This window comes from Hermetia illucens, chromosome 4 (genome assembly GCF_905115235.1).
Source record: "Hermetia illucens chromosome 4, iHerIll2.2.curated.20191125, whole genome shotgun sequence".
NCBI lineage: Eukaryota > Metazoa > Arthropoda > Insecta > Diptera > Stratiomyidae > Hermetia > Hermetia illucens.
The window spans coordinates 39667114-39686090 of NC_051852.1; the positions used below are offsets into that span (position 1 = coordinate 39667114).

The following is an 18977-nucleotide window of genomic DNA, read 5'->3' on the forward strand; positions in this document are numbered from 1 at the left end:
TTGGCAGAAGCCTCAACCAACATCCCCATTTGGACTTCAATGAGCGACTTAAACACCTTATCGATCGTGACTTTCCATTTTTCTCCGTCAAGGTTTTCTAACATTCGTAATTCCTCCAGCTGCCATTATTCGGATTTTGATAGACGTTGATTTGAAGTTTCTGCACGAGGTCTAATCCAATTCCTTTCTTCGTCATTTATCTAAGGAGCCTTCCAGTATGCGTTAGACTCGTCACATTCGTGTTTTGGTACCAACTTCTTTGTTCTAACGTCTCTGTGCGGTCTTACTATTTTTAGGGAAATCAAACTTGGTAAACTTAGATCTGCTTATCCTATCCGACAAATAGTTTTTCTCTGCTTTCGGGGCGTATTTTCCCTAGGGAAGCCAGAGAAAGGGCCTAGAGGCAATTTTCTCGTATTCCAGAGTTTAGCTGGGATTCCTTACACTATTTTGTTTTTCAAAATGTAAATGTAGATAGTTAGTATCCCAATTAGTGCTGCGTTTTGATGCCACTAACTCCTAATAACGTAACTGCTGTTATGAAAGCAAGGAGGCAGAGTCCAATCGGCTCAGATCTTCAGAGATAGTCCAAAGCATTGACGAAGGAAAGCAGCTCTCCCTTCCTGCAGCAAAAAAATTCTCTGAAGTCTACAAAGAATGGTTTACCTAGCGTCCATAGCATGATTCTAGCTGAAGCTGGCAATGAAAGTGCCTGAGGGTTTGCCGCTCCTCTCCGTAGCTTCGGCCATGCAAATTGTAGGGTAGGGTAGGGAACCCCGCCTGCCCAATCCGTCAGCCCGCTCGTTTCCTCCCTCTATGTTCCTGTGACCGGGAACCTAGAGAAGCTCTCCTTGAACGTGCCGGGAGGGATGTCGTCACGGAATACAAGGCCATAATGGTCGCTTGGCTATCGGCCAGAATGGCTATGTTACGCTTGGAATCATGCCCCAGCCATCGACAGGCTTCACAGGCTACACTGGCGAAACTTGGGAGACTATATGACTCGAATGCACTGTGTATATTCGAGAAAACCCCCGCATTGACTCTACAGATCATCTTTAACTCGTTGGTGAATAATACAGTGTCATAGTCTTGCAACACGCCGACGCTCTTCCCCTCTGTCCTGGTTAAAAAGTCCACAGCAAAGTTTCTCGTGAAATTTGGCTTGCGTGTCGTATAGTCCGTGGGGAAAGCCCAGATTTCCCGAAGTACTTCATCTAGGATGTTACTATGGCCATAAAGCTTCGCTGCCCAGCATTCGGGCTAACGTAGTTTGATAGTATTTAATGTGGAGGTGAGACAATGCAGGAGTACATTGAGAGCATTTGCCGGGCCGTAGCTGAGTCGTGCCGCCGGTAACACCTGCGCAAGTGATTCTTTGAATCCTATTAAACTTCGTTCTATTGTACTTTTTGCTGAAAGTCTCTAATTATACAATAGAACCGTACCTTAGGATGGGATGCACTATAACTGTGTACTCCCAGAGAACCATCCACGGCGGAAATAGAGACACCATTTCTTTGCAGGCATAGAAGGCTATACAAGCCTTCTTAACCCGCAGTTCTATGTTCAATCTCCAATTTAGTTTTGGATTCATGATTACACCAACATACTTTGCATTGGAGGAAAGAACCAATCTTTGTTTATTCAGCCGCGAGAGGTGGAAATCTAGTACCCTTGCCTTGGAGGACACTTGTCTTAATGGTGAATACCATCAGTTCCGTTTTGGTTGGGTTTATGCCCAACGCTCCTTCTATGATGTCACTCATAATGGAGGGCAACATTCCTGACACTAATATCACCAAGTCGTCCTCATACGCCACCACCTTCACCCTACTGGCGTCTAATATTGTCAAAATTTCGTCCAGCACTATTAACCAGAAAACATCTCTCTAGTTCTCTGGCGTACCTCTCTTGACAACTGGCTGCCTCCCAGATCCGACTGGATTATCCTGGTTCCTAGCATGTATATTATCCAATGCGTAGGATACGCCTCCAATCCAATACTGGTCAAGGCTTTGTTGTTTACATTGGTACTAACTTGTTGAATCTTCTTTCTGTATCCAAGAGTAGCTGCATGCAGCTAGAATATGCTGCTTGTACATAGATAGATTTGGATTAATAATAAAATCAGGGAATAACTCACCTCTTTCGTTCAGGGTAAGGGTCTTATTCGAAACTGAAGGTGCCCAAGATATTCAGAGTTCGAATACTAAAGACCAAGCTCCCCATTAGTCATGCAGCACTCGGCGTATGCTGTTCCACCTTCGCTTGAGGTCCTATTAACACCTTCTCCAATGCAGAGGGGACGATCCCCGGGCTATTGCTTTGACTCATTCTCCAGCCAGATCCACTTGCCCCTAACACATGACCAACAGGCAAACAAATCCTCGTCAGTTGGATGAGCCTACTCCCACCCGGCTCTAAACACTCTTGGCCCATCCGAAGGCGGTTTCCAGCGGCCACCGCCAGGAGGTCGTGTGAGGACTTATGCAGCTAAACATAATCAGGTCAAGTCGCCAGATGTACCATAATAGCCTACATTTGCTGCTGTCTGATTACGAATGGTGTTCTTGTTGCTTTGATATAGTTTTACACTGCTGTTTGCGGCGTTTATATTACACTCTTCTAGTGAATTACTACCACGATTAAATCGCTTACTTGTCTTTTCCGAAATTTAACACTACTGTCGGATCGCAGAAAATTCATGAGTCTATCAACATATTTTAACGCCTTCTGACGCATTAGCTGGTCTCGATCTTAACCTCTCCTCCGTTTCTAAAGCCATGTTTCAGCAAAAGAATTCTCTTACTAACAAAGGTTAGTGTAAATGATTATTCGGCATCATTCAAACTTCGGCTTGCTAATCAAAGAGGGCACTCAGAATACTTTTCCGTTAATGTAGCCTTTATGGAAAATTGCTGTTTGCTTTGTATTTTTTTTTTTATGTGTGACTCGTTTTGTTCTGATGCCAGATGAAAGGCGCAGCTGCTTTCGCATGGTAGTCATTCGCAGCTGGGACGACTTTGTCATTGCAATCAAGGACGATTATCTGTCCTCTCATCACCTTATATATATACCTGAGTTCTACGTAAAACCCATAGCGAGAGGAGACCCAAAGAAAAAGTTATTTCAATTTAGTTATGGTATGAAAAGAACATTGTTGAGAAATCTTCTGATCCATTGGTCGTCATGAGCCTCGATGTCAAAGTTTTCCATCCATGATTCGCACAAGTCTGAACTTCGTGAAGCTTTTGAAGATGTAGAATCTTTTGAAATTACCGGTCATGTTTGAGAAAGCCTCACTGGTAAAGCCATCACCTTCCTCTTGCAACTGTCTCTTACTCATAGCCATCCTCGTCTGGAAGTCACTGATCCAGTATCCAGGTACTACACCCGTAGTTCAGCAGTTTACGCTTCCCCTTTTTTACCTAAACTTAGCCTAATCCTATGCCTATAATATCCCTAGTCTAGCCTCTACTTAACCTAGAAGTTTGTTAGTTATTTGCGGGAAATGTTTTATTTGCTATGCTCTGATAGAGTTAATTGAAACTCCCTCTGGCACACGGAAACGCAGTAATGCACACCGCTAGATAGAGTCCTTATTTGGTTGCTGTAAAGCGGCTCATATCCGCTATCCTCACAAGCATGCATTTTACCTCCATTTTCCTGCGTCAGGTATCCTTGGCGCGACCCATGTGTCCGCCATCCTGAAATTGTGAACTCCACTGCATGGCATAGCAATTAATATATCTATTGGTATCTGGCCTATACGTAAGCGTAATTTTTCGCTTGAGGTTGTATGCGACCAGTGTATTGGTGTATACAACGATATTTCGGTAACCAGTTGCTCTTTTTGTGTCAATTGGTTAGAGAGCTGGGCTGTCGTAGCGGAAGGTCGCGGTTCAAATCTCACTGTTGGCAGAAGGACTGTGATTGAATATCGGATACCAGTCGACTCAGCTGTGAATAAGTACCTGTGTCAATTCAGGGTAATAACCTTCAGTGAGCACAATGCTGACCACATTGCCTCCTACAGAGTACTGTAGTGTACCGTTATGGTCTTGAATGAAGTGCTCTAACACACTTGAAGGCCCTGAGCCAATATGGATTGTTGCGCCAACGATCATCAGTCGCTCTTTTTTCAGTACTTATTACAACCACTGCACTGAAGAACACTCCCGAAATATTCTTTATATACCTAGGGCACCACGGAAGTTCAACATCAAACTAGACAGAATGTGCGAAAAAAACTCGTAATGTTATGTCAGTTGAGACTCTGCCTACTATTGGTTGGCTAGCCCCATTCTGTAATCGATATTCTCCCCCAGTTGTATCGACCTTCAAACACAGCCCAAAGACATATTGGCAAAAGCCAAAATGAAAAATCTTACGGTGGTTCCGATATAATTTAAACTCGCCAAGGATCCTGTCAAAATGTAAACTCTCTTTAAATGCTTTTTTCTCTTGGTGAATTCGGCTTGGCATCCGCTCAAAGAGATCTATGCCTGCCAATCTCGGAAGAAATTCTCGAAGATCTCGTCAACTTCTGTCTCGCCTGTTAGTACCAATCAGCAGTACCGCTTCCAAACAGCATATGAGCATACTCGGTTTGAAGATGGAAATACCTTCAAGAGTTGATTTTATTAATATGTCCAGCCGATATAAAAGCGATTTATTTTCAGGAATCGCTTCTCCCCAATAAATCGGGATGATGAAAATGGCGGCGGTGGTGAACCATAATTTGGTACCCATTGCACACCGACCAGAGATTTCTTATTTTCCATGCAGGATTCTCGTATCCTTGACCGTTCATGGTCTCTGAAAACTATTTTACCATGAGTCTCAAATAAGACATCAACCTAGACTTCAGGTACATTTCAGATGTAAAAGCATCAACTGGCCACTGTCGTCTCATTTGTGCTTGAAGACTCTATTTTAGTCGTACGCCAGTCCCAGTATAATTAGAAGTGGTGGTGGAAATATGAAAAACTTGTAGGATTTGAACGCACTCCAAAGATTCAGATTACTTATTTAACCTAATATCAATATCAAAAGAGCACAAGGCTGTCGTGCGGAAGGTCGCGGTTCAAGTCTCACTGGTGGAAGTGGAATCTGTATCGTGATTTGACATCGGATACCAGTCGACTCAGGTGTGAAGAGTACCTGAGTCAAATCAGGATAATAATCTCGGTCGAGCGCAATGCTGACCACATTGCCTCCTACAGGGTACTGTAATCCTGTAGTGTACCGTTTCGGTCTTGAATGTAAAGCACTTCATTCTTCAAGGCCCTGATCCAATTGGATTGTTGCGCCAACGATTATTATTAATATCAACTTTAGAAAGCAGTTTGCAAGTAGCAGTGAGAAACGAAGATGTGTAAAGCAATATTTCTTTCAGCGCTATGAGTGCCAACCACACACAATTTGGTGAATTACGACCAGTTCCAATTATAATAGAGTGCAAATCAACCTGGGAGAACCTGGCTCCTTAAGCCGAGCGTTGTGATTACAGTGGCATGGGGCAAGCACTCACTGTGGGTTAAGGGAGTAAAAATTTCAACCTCAAAAACTGTTTGGTCCAAAGCTAGCTCAATAGCTTATGTTTCACCATTATCCCTCCAGTCAGTGCTTGCTATCTTCTGGTAACTACTAGTATTCTTCCCTTCTACTTAATTGTATTCAAGATCTGTTATATTAAGCAATCAGGCTGCAATTTTTCTCTCTTGCTGCTTCATCATTCTGTAGTTCTTTTTCCACTATTATATCCCGGAATTCCAAGTTTCCCACGGTTCCCTTTGTAATAATTGCTGATATATATTTCGAACTGAAAAAAATAGTTAGCTGCCTTCACTGCTTGATCGAGGACAAAGCGGAATAAACCTGCGGTAACGTATTCAACCGACTGACTTTGTAACCGCCCGCTACGTTCTGACTAGCATCAGTAGCTGTTGCAGTTTTTAAGGTTGAAACAACATTTCCATTTATTTTCTTGTGTTTGCCTTTCACCTATTTTGCCAAATTTTCCCACCTGTTCGGAAATCAGAGTGAAATCCTCCGTTAGATTCGCTGAAGATATAATTGTATATCTCAAATTGAATTTCCTCACTTGAACATCACCTAAATAAACTATTCTCGATTCCAGTACCAGATCTATTGGCCAAACTTATAAGTCAGCATAGTGGCAGCCAGAAACAGATCTTGGGTCGGACGTGATAAATTTGTGAACCCTTCGAATTCGTCTCTTGCTTAGGCGGAGTTTCCGCTAGCAGCAGAGAGACGAGCTGAAGTACTGCTCTATTTGCCGTATTGAGCCTAACATGCCTCACAGTACCTCCAGCATTCGAAAACGTATCATTTACTCTCGGCACTCCCAATTCAATAGACAGTGTTCCTTCCCCTTTATCAAATGTATTCGCCTTAACCAATCTACCACCCCGAATTCTCCCATTGATAGCATTTGCCCAAAACTGGTTCTGCAATTTCTTTATCTGAAGTTCCTCCACACTGTCAAGGTCCTTCTGAGCGCTATCCATTCGGAAGTGGAGGAAGACCGCGCTAACTGAAAGATTAGGTTGGTGGAGGATACAATGAAATATTAAAGATGGCTTACCAAGAACATACTGCGGTATGGAAGTCCTCACAATGACATTCTTTTCACGTATCATTTGAGACTTCAAACTTTGGGGACCGCGTGAAGCGTAATGGCTTTTATTACTCGCGACAGCTCATAAATTCTCGGATGACAGCCAGGTGCGCATTGGTACTAAAGTTAAACAAGCCATACATATGAACATAACTATGTTTTATCTATTTTTTCCCCGTTTGGCATTTCGAAGCGGCCACTCTTTGATTTAGAACAGACCGCATGGATAAGTGCCTACCTTTCAAACACAAAGTCTAACGATACGCTCTCTGTCGGGAGGTTAGCCATCCCGCGAGTATCCGCCTGCCCCTGAATCAGATCCACTCCGCATTCCCTCTGAACCGTATGCATTTTGCGCATTTCCTGATCCGCTTGTTCACCCGTTGCACCAATGACGGAATCTAAGATATTCCTCGAATTGCTTAACAATGATCATTCTCTTTACATATTTGCCGAATCAGTATATCTGATAGATGACGCTTGTCTAGGATGATAGGGTGTCACTGGTTACAAGGAATGAGGACTTGCGTCAGTCTCTTCTTCCCACTCGTAAAAAACCGTTGAGTTCTTTGACGAAAGGATTGAGAGCACCTAACCAATGTGACTTTTCCACTTAGAGTTCTCTAGTCAATTTCCTTATCGGACTCTCAAACAGCGTTCCCTGCTAGCACTTGATTATTGCGTGCTCGGTCTGTTGAATTAAGTGTTAGTCTTGGATCCCTCCTTTTCCATCTTAAACAACTGGTAATGGTATTTACCAGGCGCCTCAACGACGAGAATCACGTACGTATTGTCGAGATATTAGTCGGACTGCTTCTAGTTCGTATGTAATTTCCTCGTCCTTAAAATTTGGAGTCACAAAAGTGTGTCTACTATCTCACCTTCATTGCCTGCCCTAACCGTTTGGATCTTTGGTGGTAACATCTTCAAAACACTGTGGAACTGCAAGCCACGCATGCATCCTTTCAAGCTCTGAAGTGGTATGATCGATGGCTCTATTCATTACGAATATCTAACACAAAGTGTCTAAACTCCTAGTGTTTTGAAGATAGATTCGGTGATATGAGGAAAGTATGTAAAGTAATTTTTGAGGTTTTTGTAGTAAAAGCTACATTTGTTTTCCTCAGCAAGAACACCTTTTCCACCATAATCCCTGACTGACCTTGAACCAAAAGGAAAGGTAACTCCTGTGTGGGAATTATGTGGCCGAATTCCTTTATATGCTACGTGTCTTAATAGATATTTCGATCCTTCCAGCGTTCGGGGAAAAACGGAGCTACAAGCTAAAAATTTGAGACTCTTCAATAGATGTTTCCCAAAAATCAAATAATAAATGTCTCTCCAGTTAGACTTCGGAAATATACTAGATTTTTAGATTTTGCAATAATTTTCCCTGACAATTTTCTCACACTACTTAAAAATATTTTTTCAACGAAAATATCATGAAAACGTGCATAATAAAAGATTTGTTTTTCCAATTTCAGATATAATCGCGAAGAAGTAGTTAGATCCTTAGGTAAAGAAGTTAATTTAAATCCGCCATTAACCTTAGGACAATTACCAGATACACCGGAGGAACTTTTAAAATTAGATCAAGTAATATCAACTTACTCCAGAGATGTGAAACATACACCCAAAATGCATGAGAATGTTTGAATGTTCTTCGGAAGCATTTTGTTTTTGTTATGTATCTCAATCCGACTATTTTTCGATGTTTTTCAATCTAATTTCGGTCTAATTATATCAGATATTTACACTCCAGTTCAATCCGTCACTGCTATTCCTGCAATTCCAGCTCCAAGCACTCCCTCATTTCTCCCTCCTAATTTTTCTAATAACACTTTTATCACTTTCGGTATGAGTATGTGAAGTATGTGAAGTGTACATGTACCAAATGTAACGTATTTTGGATCCTGTTTCTCAAATCTCTTTGACACACAACTATTTTCACTTTGTATCTCGATGGTTATGTGAAAGAATCAAATCGATTGACTGTTAAAGAATTTCCAGGTTTTTATAAAATCGGAGCTCAAAGTAGGTGTTATCTATGTTAAAGAGAACCAATACACCGAAGAGCAAATTTTAGACAATAATGAAAATTCACAAATGTTCGAAGAATTCCTACAGCTCTTAGGGGATAAAGTTCGATTACGTGGTTTCGATAAGTACAAAGGTGGCCTTGATACTGTTCACGATTTAACAGGTAAGTGGCGAAACTGCTTGAGAATGAATTGAGTAAAGTAAGCAAGTAAGAGTACTTTGTAAATTGTGTTGTAACTATTTAGCATAACGTAAAAGTTGCCACCGACGCGAGATATTCTTTGAAGACTTCCTACTCAAACGACTGGCGTACCAGACAGACGTAATCCCTGATAAACCACCTGGTTATTATTTCAAAATTGAAATTTCAGTATCATCATGTTGCTAGACGCAGTTCATGGCAGTAAAGGTAGAAATAATGTATGCTAATGGCCCCAAAATGTTGCATATACCTCAGCGCACAACATGGAAATAACTTTTATGCCACCATAAATCAGCTGTCAGATATTGCAACCCACTGCACAGGATACCTGTATGTTCTCCATCATTACCTTTCCCAAATCGGTGCAACCATACATCGCTCGGGATATGAGTTGAAAACTTATAATGGCACGAAAAGGAAGACTCTTACTTGCTTTCTCGTCAACCCACAAAACAGAATACAAAACTTTACTCCATTTCAGGACTTTACTCGGTTTATACAAATTGGCGAAATATTGAGATCATGTTTCATGTTTCTACTTTATTACCGTACGAAAAACATGATCCACAGAAGCTACAACGTAAGCGGCACATCGGCAATGATATCGTCTGTGTTGTATTTCTGGAAGCTGACAATACTCCGTTTAGTCCTGCCTGTATAAAAAGTCATTTTCTACATACGTTTATATTGGTAAGGATATCAAAAGGTAATTTATGATAAATATTTCCATATCGACAACTTTTTCATTAGGTTCGCGTCTCAGCCCGTATTCAACGAAAACCTACACGGTACGAAGTATCAGTTGTAACCAGAGACGAAGTTGGTGCCTACAAACCATATTTATGGGAACAATCAGTATTCGAAAAAGGACCCATGTTTCGGTGAGTAGTTCTTTTCATTACCTAAAACATTTAATTTGAGATTATATGTAGAGATTAGAAATTAAAGAGATTGAAAATTTGCTTTGGGAACATCCTTTTCCGTGTGCACGGCCAATTTCATGTTTCGAAGCCTATAAGAATTCTTCTGATATTACTCTACAATACCGTTGGAAGTTTTTCCTATCGACGGATGAATTATAAACTATTAAGCGGATCAAAATGAATCGAGCAGAAACCAAGTGTCATCAACATGGCAAGCGAGTCAATTCACTAAAAAGGAATGGTCTTTCCAGAAAGAAAATCGAAGATCTAATAATAACGTTATGAACAATACTTCAGTCCTATCAAATATCAAAAAGAACATTTATCTATCTACTAGTTAATTATATCTCGAGCTTACCAAAGCACTTTTGGATTATTATCCATAGCTTTTTAAAAAATCTTATATGTTATGTTTTAAAATTCCACACAACTTTGGGAGGTTTTTCTCCAACCTAATGGTCGACCCCCACCCTGCAGAAGCTAGCATGAATGTAGACTGAACTCGAAACTGCTCAATCCTTTTTAAAAGTGAAACGGAGACAAATTACTTTAAGTAATCATTACCTACTTAATTCCAATTCACGCTTTGTTGCATCATTCTGGAGAAAATCATATGAAGAGAGCGGTACAGGAACAGCATATTCATTAAGTAAATTAATATTTTTTGAATGAATTTGGAACTTCTTTTAAGAAGAGCGACAAAAACAAACCTCTTTATCCTTAACTCAAACACGTTGACAACACACTCGGCGAAAAGAAGGAAACAATTAATACAAACCAAAAAATATTGTCTACATTTTGTTCAACCACTTCTTTTTCTCTAGACTGGACAACCTAATATCGGACTCGTTTTTCTCAATAAGGAGACGAAATTTGCTGCTGACTAGGCCCTAATTATATCGTAGTTAACATATCCCCTTTGTGGTATCAGTAATACAGATATGAGTGCGCATTACCCATGTCTGTATTCACCCGGTGCTCCTGATGCTCTTTTCCATTGAAAAAACTCTCGTAAGGGTCCAATTTTTCGCGCTTGACCTCTTTCAGCAGCGTTACCCTCTCCATAATATGCCGTGCGACAGCAGAATTGATATTTGTTTTTCTGCCCCATTATATTAGCTCAGCTTCTTTTAAATTTTTTTTGAGCCGAGTGTTGACTAGCCATTTGGTTTGCCCTATGTATATACAAGGGTAATCTTTGCCAGACATCTGGTAGATGCCGCTTTTCTCATCTTCCTCGGATCTTTTCCTTGCGTAATTGCGCTTTGACCGTGTGAATCCTGCTTATCCTACTGCTTCGGTTCGTTCTTTGGACAAGATTCGTCGCAAAGCTGGGAACGTTTCCGTTAACTATGCTATGCTAGCTCGTTGTGTATCCATCTTCATCCTCTCATGTTCGAATAAAGTTGTTAAGCAATTTCGTTTCTTCATATCTTGCATCTCCCTAAATTAAACTATGGATTAGAGTTGGCCGAAATCTATTTTTAGTGGCTGTGTCCACAACATATGATTTTTCTCTTTCAAATCTTTCTTTGGTAAGAGGTATAGACAAAAGTCTTTGCATCATGGATCGGTCTACTTTATACTGACGTCCTGACGATGATACGTTGTGTACTCGATGGCTTCCTAATTTTCATTCCTAATTTTCTCACGGTTGTGGACAAGTTCTAAGCTAAGTTGAGGCTCCTGACGAAAATACGTATGAAAAACTTCGGAAATAGTTTCTCACAAACACTCGTCCATGAAACTTTTCCACAGTTAAAACAGTGTGAGTCTAATCCCAGGCACCGACACCGAGGGTTATTCTAAGTCAATAAACTCGCAACGTAGATAAGTTTATTTACCCACAGTGTGTTAGAATCCCGCGACGGTACGCCACTGGACTACCAACTAGACCCCTCCCCGTCCTCGGAGACCTAGCCTTGAACTATTTGTCATATTACTTCGGGCTAGTCCTCCCGTCCCCTCGTTTTGAGGAGCCTTCAGGTCAGAATCAACTTCTTCCACAACCTCATTGCAAAAAATGCAATTAGGGGATCGTGCCTTCCCAATCTTGTGCAGGTAAGACTGAAAACCTCCGTGACCACTTAGGAGCTGGATAAGGAAATAGTCCGCCTAATGATAGATTCGAATCTACCACGCATCTAAGTGGTCGATGGCGAAGAGAGTTGCCACTTATCTAATGTACGTTGCCATTCTTCAGAGACAGTAGGATAGGCAGATATCCTCCGCAAAGCCCCTCGTCTCTGTACTTTCGTAAGGTGCCCACGATATACTTTCTTGCCAAGAATATCAGCCCAAAATTCCGCGCTGTAGAGCAATACTAACTAGATTTAAGACCCCCAAAATTTGACATTAAGGTCGAAACTTCAGCTACAGCCTTATCCTGCTTCTTCGGATAGTTTATCTTTGAGTTGCGCGTCCATCAGAAGTACTTAACCATTGGTTTTGACTCGATCATCGATACGCCGGTCGGGATTGTCTTTTCAGTCAAGATAACTACTTCGGTTGTTTCAAGGCTGAAGATATGAATGCTCATTCATCCGATTACCCATCGCATCGATATGCCAAATCTGGTTTGCATTGCATCTATCAACAAGTGCCGCAACATCATCTTCAGAACCAAACAGGTGCAACTCTTCTGGCTGATGAGCTGATAACCTGCATACAAAGCATATGAAGTGGTCGGTATGCAGGTGGAAGCTTAGTGTCGCCTTCCCCTTTGCTAATCAACTCAAGCTCTGCCTTGAATGCCCTGAGCAGTAAGTCTAGGCCATTTTTGAAAAGCATATCTCTGTATATCTCTGTTGAGATACCATCGGGTCCTTGCGCCTTCTTGTTTTTATAGAAAGGACTGCCTCCTCCAACTCTTTTATACTTAAAATTGGACAATCCCCCGATGTTTCTAGTTACCAGTTTATAAGCGACTACCGAGTCCCCATTTACATCGTCGACTAGTCCCTGCCTACAGCGAGCCTTGCTTCTTTTTATCGTACTGTAGAATCTCCTTCGGCTGATCGGTATTCCGTCATTGTGCTAAATGCCGTCTCGCGATCGTGTAGACATTGTGTCAAACGGTAAAGTTTTCGATAATTTCTGCTGCAGCACACCACCCTCGGGAGTGTCTTCCAGCGCAGCTGCATCTGTTCTTCGACCAATCTACCAGTGTTCACCTTCGAGACGTTCCAGGCACAATAAGAGCGCCGGTGCAAACAGAAAGGTGTGCGTCAACCACCCGTCCAACACGATGTATTGATGGTCGCTTGCCGAACTCACCACCATTCAAGTCCCTGCCATTGAAGTCTCCTTCTACAAGGACCCGCCCCTCCATTCCCAAGACAGTGTCCACAGAGCGTCTAGCCTCCGTTAAAAGTCCAGCACTGTCTCATTCGCGCTAAAAAACGTAACCCCTAAATATCGAGTCCAGACAAATTCTTCCCTTCGTCTCTGGGTAAGAACCCTAAGGTTAGTGCCGTCCCGAAACCAAATGACTGTACACTGATGAGCACTAGAGCAGCTTTTATCTCCGCAATGAATTGCACTAGCAACCCATGAGCGGTTGCATTGCAATACGTATTGATCTGTAAGATGGGGATGATGTTAGCTGCGTGCTATTCAATTCTGCTCCGAAACCGAACGCCGCCACGAATCAGTATGTGCAACGCTCTCATCAGTCGCTACATGTTGCAGACGCGGGTCTATATCCTAAGCAACTGTAACACTTGCTTGGAACGGCGCGAATTCGTATCCTGCATACTACCCAACGTATTCCCACTGTTAAGTTCCCTTGCGTATTGCTCTACCAGAGTCAGTTTTTCTGCTTCTCCTTTTCGTGTAGAAGAAAATGCTATACAGCGGTTTTTCCCGTTCCATAAGCTAGTTTCCCACACATTTGCTAACGTTTTTCAGCAGATCGCATGCTCATTGCCACATGCTTCGTACGTTGCATCACCTTACCAGTTTTTTTTATTTGGCTGTGCGCATCCCCGTGTTTAGTCGGGTATTTTAGCTCTTGCTGCCTCCTTCGTGTTGCGCACAAACTCAACCAACCCCTTCTCCAGATCTAAGCGGTCAGAACTACTTGCTCGGGAACCTTGAGAACGCAACTCCCCGTATCGTAAGCAGCCCGCTAAAGATCATCGACGACCCCTAAGGTAGTAAGCATAGCGATAGCTCTTGGGGAATGGTCTGCCAGATATGCAAAGGAAAACGAACTCACGAAATTGCCAACATTAAGGTGAACGGAGAACTATGCTGAAATGGCGTTATAGTATTTGTCACTTGTTGGGTAAACTGTTTCCAAGATCCGAGCCTTCGGGATCGTGCTAAAGAAATTCCTTCTCTGCAATATTGTTAGATTAAGGAGGGCATGGCAGAGGGAGCGGTATTTCCCTGCTTTCCGGAAGACTGCCAGAATTATTGTGAAGTCATTGTTGGCCATCCGTGTTGTCGAAATTTTGGGAGTGTGGCTAGCTTCGTGGAAGAACCACTTCTATGGTAGTTATGCCTAAGCTGTCAGTGAGCCTATGTGGGTTAACGTGGACTTGGCTGCCTACAAGTATCCATTGCCTACTATATGGAACCAGATGATGGAGGAAGACCTGTTGTGTGAGCATAGTTCAAAAATGATTTCCTCAATCTTGTTTAGCCGGCTTGAACTCGAGCAGCGGGGTACTAAGTGCATGCGCATCGTTAATATGGTCTCTTAAAATCGGTATCGCGGTGTCAATCGGAAAAACTGCTGCGATGTCACTGAAAGGCAACCTATGTTGTCCGCCTGTAGTAAAGTTGAAAGGAACAACTTTAAAACACCGACAGAAAGTGGTATGTCACTTGACTTGAGAGTCACAATCGCGGAATGCATAAGCTTGTATCTGCACCTGATCGACCTCATGGATCATTCAAACAAATTAGTATATATGTTGAGGCGTGTCATGAGAGGTGGATGGGATCGCCGCAGAAGACCTGCTAGACCATATATGTAGCATTTTTCCTACTTTACGCCTGTCAACATGTCGGACAGTTTCTATTTATTGGGTATTCCTCCTCTTGATCTGGGGTAGTCCGGCATGCAATGGTCGACAGGATCAGAAAGGACGTACCTTTGTAGCAAATTGATTTAGTTAGTGTTGATCAAGTGGAAGAGAAAGAGGAGAGTTGTTAGCTGAGCTATCTTGCTGACTGACCTTTGACGGCGCAAAAGTTCATTTGTTGCATCGAGGTAAAATTTCAGAAGAATTTGAGGTCCAAATTGGAATCCGCAAGGATTGCGTCTTGTCACCGATACTATTTTTTCTTGTTATCGGTGACGTTCTTCTCGCTGCCTTGTTCAGAGATCGTGGCCGAATTTCATGGACCACGACATCTTTCCTTAAACACCTTGACTATGTTGATGATATCTGTTTGCCCTCTCACCAGTTGCCCAATTGGCTCGTGATTTGGAAAGATAGTCATGTCGGTAGAGCATCCATTACGTTGATCAATTTGTATATTTAGGAAGCGTCATTTCTGCCGGTGGTGGAACTAACCGGATGTCGCTCGCTGCCTTGCCTGATGTCTAGAAATGCAGTCATCTTAACACCAAGATCAAATTGAGACTGTTTTTTGCTAATGTTCCCTCTGTGTTGCTACATGTTTTCGATCTATCATCAGGGTACACTGGCCTGGTGCTCTTTCAAATATTAAGGTTGGAGTTGGGGGTTAAACACGAGTACCTGCTTTGTAGATATAATCCCACGATCCTCTTTGGGCGCGGAATGATTTGTGAAACACAATCAGAGCCCCGCCATGACTGGCACAGCAGTATTGGTGCATGCGAGGTTTACGTAACCCCTCCGCGCAACTAAGAGGTATGGCATTCAAATTGTATAGCGCACTCCACGCTTGAGCTCACAAGGACCTCTGTCGCGATGTGGACATTGCCACAACCATCTAGAAACTCCCACAAGGAGCCAATCACAAATAATCAGGCCGAGTGCACATCTTCCAGAAAATTCTCCTAGAGTATATGCTCAAAGAGCGATGCCAGTTCCCATGGTACCGGATAACTTCCTGTACGGCAAATGGTTGACTGGAATCAATGCAACGAATCCTTTTCAGCTGTTTACTACCTTCCCTCACTCTCGAGTGACACCTGGATCATAAGCGAAGCTAACCAACCATCAGATGGTAATGACTTCCGAGACCAACGTGAGCGCCTCTCTTGTTAAGCACATTCAAAAGCGAATCCTAAATCTACTACGGATCGCAAGGTGGTCAAACTAATTGCTCGAACGGTATAGGCCAATTAAAACCCAACTGATTCCATGGTAAGCTCTGCTCAAACAATGTATGCATGACGAGGCGGTGAATGATTTTTTTTTACCTTTACGACAAGTGGGAAAGACTTTGAGTGTATTGCCGGTTTCGTTCCCCTTTCTCATCCCAGTCTGCGCAAATACCCTGTCTGGTTCACTCTAGACGTCTGTAAACTTTTCGTGAGAAAAAGCTTGTCACAGGTATCAACGTTCCGGTAATGCCATAGGCAGGGCAAAGTTTATAACGCTACGTGCGTCTGCGCAAATTATGATCAAAAATGCACACTTCCAGTATGTAAATAGCATCGAAGAACAGATATTGAAACTCTTTTGCTCATACGACCGCAATTTACCCTCTTCAACCACTTCTTCCGCTGCTAATATAAAATTGAATGATCACACTTTTCATTCCCCTAAATCAGCCTGTGAACTTCTTCGGTATGATTTCTCCTCGTTTTTTTTTTCTCCTAATAATTTACCTTATCTGTCTTCCGACACTTCTGATTCCTCTTCGTCTATTATACCCTCCATTCCTTGCCTGAATCCCTGAATTGTGGCCCTATGGTATTCCGAATCTCTTCCTAGAAAATTTTAAACCGAACATCTACCTCACCCTTACTATCATTTAAAACAATAGCTTGTCCGAATTTACTTTTCCGGAAGCCCGTATTATATCCTGACACAAAAAAAGGTGACAATACTCGGGCCGAGCACCACTGATCTATATCCATCTTTTCCTCGTTCACCAAAGCCAACACGGTCGCTCTAGTATGACCAATTTGTTGGAATTCACCAACTTTGATGCGAAGTTTCTAAATACAAGAAACGATGTTCATAAAATCTATGTTGACTTCTCCAACACTTTTGATTCCATTAACCACACTCCTTGCATTGAGAACAATCCTTGCTTCTCACCAAACTCCGATCGTATGGATTTCCTGGCTAAGATCTTACTTACTTCTGTCTGTCTTCTTCGATGAGTGCATCTCATTTTCATTTTTTCCCTCAATGGGGGTACGGCAATGGTTCATTTTCGGGCAATTTTTGTTTTCATTTTTTTCGTGAATGATCTTCCTTCTTTGTTTACCTACCCTTAGACGATTTAAAATTATTTTCTATTGTCGGTTCGCCTACCGATCAGTGCAGGCTTAAGCCAAACCTTCACACATTATCTCAGTAGTATGTTCGTTACAAGTTGTCACTTGATGTGAAGAAATGCTACTCCTCACGCGATTCATTAAGGGCCTCTCTCCCCACACCCGTTTATTATCTTGATGGTCAGCATTTAGACATGATTGCCTCTTACAAGGACCTAGGTGTGGCCTTTGGCAACAAACTCCGATTTATTTCTCGTTTCGTCGATGTACTCAGTCGCCTTTCCAAAATGTCTGGCTTTATTTTTCGTTCCTTCTATCAATTCATGGATTCCTCAGTTATCCCATATGAATGCTTCGTCCGAAATATTGTTGTGATTGCAATGCAAAGGAGATTTGTTCTATTACTGACCTTTAAAAATAAGTTTTCCTGCTCGATATATTCTACACTTCTGGCTTTCCTCAACCTGACATCTCTGCAATCCCATAAATTCTTGACTGACGCATGTGTCCTTTTCAATCTTTGTAACGTCTTGATCGACAGCTCCTTAGCGTCCGAAATTCATTAGTGACACATCATGCAATATTCGCAACCTTAATGTTTTTCAGGTTCCTTTCCCAGAACTCTTATACTACTTCAACCTCCCCTTGCCGAGATTATAACCGTGTTCAACTTGGTCCTCTGGCTTCATCCCTAGCCACTCACAAAAACTGAGTTATTGTAAAGCCGGTAGACTTTCCACCAGGCCACATTTTCATATCAGTTTTTGAGCACCTAGTTCAGTTGAAGTACCTCACCTTTTTTCGCCATACGAAACACAAACTTCATCCCTACAATACCTAAATTTGATAATGAATCCTAGAGTAACTAACTCCCATTTTCATCTTTTATTTTCAGAGAATGGCTTCTTACGAAAATCGTCAATGGCGAACGTGCCTCATATTCAGCACCGAAATTTGCACGTATGCAAGAACGTACGAGATCTCAAATGCTTGAAGATCTTGTTATGAATTTATCGAATCATGCGGAAACCGGACAAATCCCTAAACCATACCGAAGGGGTTCATGGAGACCCATCGGTGAGGACCCTTGCATGTTGCGAGTGACAGTTAGTTGCTGTATGCGACTCTATGTGCCGCATAGTATGTACTTGAACATGAACAAAAAAAATTGATACCAATCAAAAACTTCAAAAAGAAAACGAAAAAATCAGAAATTGGAAACAAAGTTAATTTTAACAAATTAAATTTACAAGCAAATAATCAACTCAATTACTTGGAGAATGATAAAAGAAAAACTAAAATTTTGAACTTTTAAAGTGAATCCAAATTTTCATTGACGAAGTTTAAAGGAGCAAGTTTGAATCTTAAACGAACCACCCAGTTTATAGTATCGTTCTTCAAATCTAACTGTCTATCTACATATACAAGTCCAAAATATTTGAATTTTTCGTCCTAAATATTTAACCCCTCACAAGTGCGTGTACCCTTTTATTCCACCAGCCCAATAAGTTTTACTTGTTAATAATATGTTATAGAACTGAAGAGTTTTGAGTTGACTGGCAGCTTAAAAGTGGAATACGATAACCGGGAATTATGATGATAAACCGAATATTCGTAGAGTATAGTTAAAGGAGTGGGATTTCTAGCATATCCCATTGGTAGTTCACAATCTTACATTTTGTGTATTACAATCGGGATCGACTGTTATCTTACCAAAGAGCGTATAATTGATGTCCATTCAATTCACTATTGTCCATACTACACTTTCGGAGA

The 18977-nt window shown here is 41.8% G+C and overlaps 1 protein-coding gene across 8 annotated transcripts in view; it reads left to right on the forward strand.

Moving 5' to 3' along the window:
- Window positions 1–18977, forward strand: part of LOC119655154 — a 584113-nt gene that overhangs the window by 548513 nt on the left and 16623 nt on the right. For 4 of the 8 annotated variants that reach the window (XM_038060895.1, XM_038060897.1, XM_038060901.1 and 1 more), the window contains 5 exons: window positions 8131–8242; window positions 8648–8849; window positions 9370–9594; window positions 9652–9769; window positions 18100–18281. In XM_038060895.1, coding sequence (XP_037916823.1) covers window positions 8131–8242; window positions 8648–8849; window positions 9370–9594; window positions 9652–9769; window positions 18100–18281 — 839 coding nt within the window. Of the gene's footprint in view, window positions 1–8130; window positions 8243–8647; window positions 8850–9369; window positions 9595–9638; window positions 9770–18099; window positions 18282–18977 lie in introns of all 8 variants that reach the window. The other 4 variants (XM_038060899.1, XM_038060900.1, XM_038060896.1 and 1 more) reach the window with 3 other exon arrangements.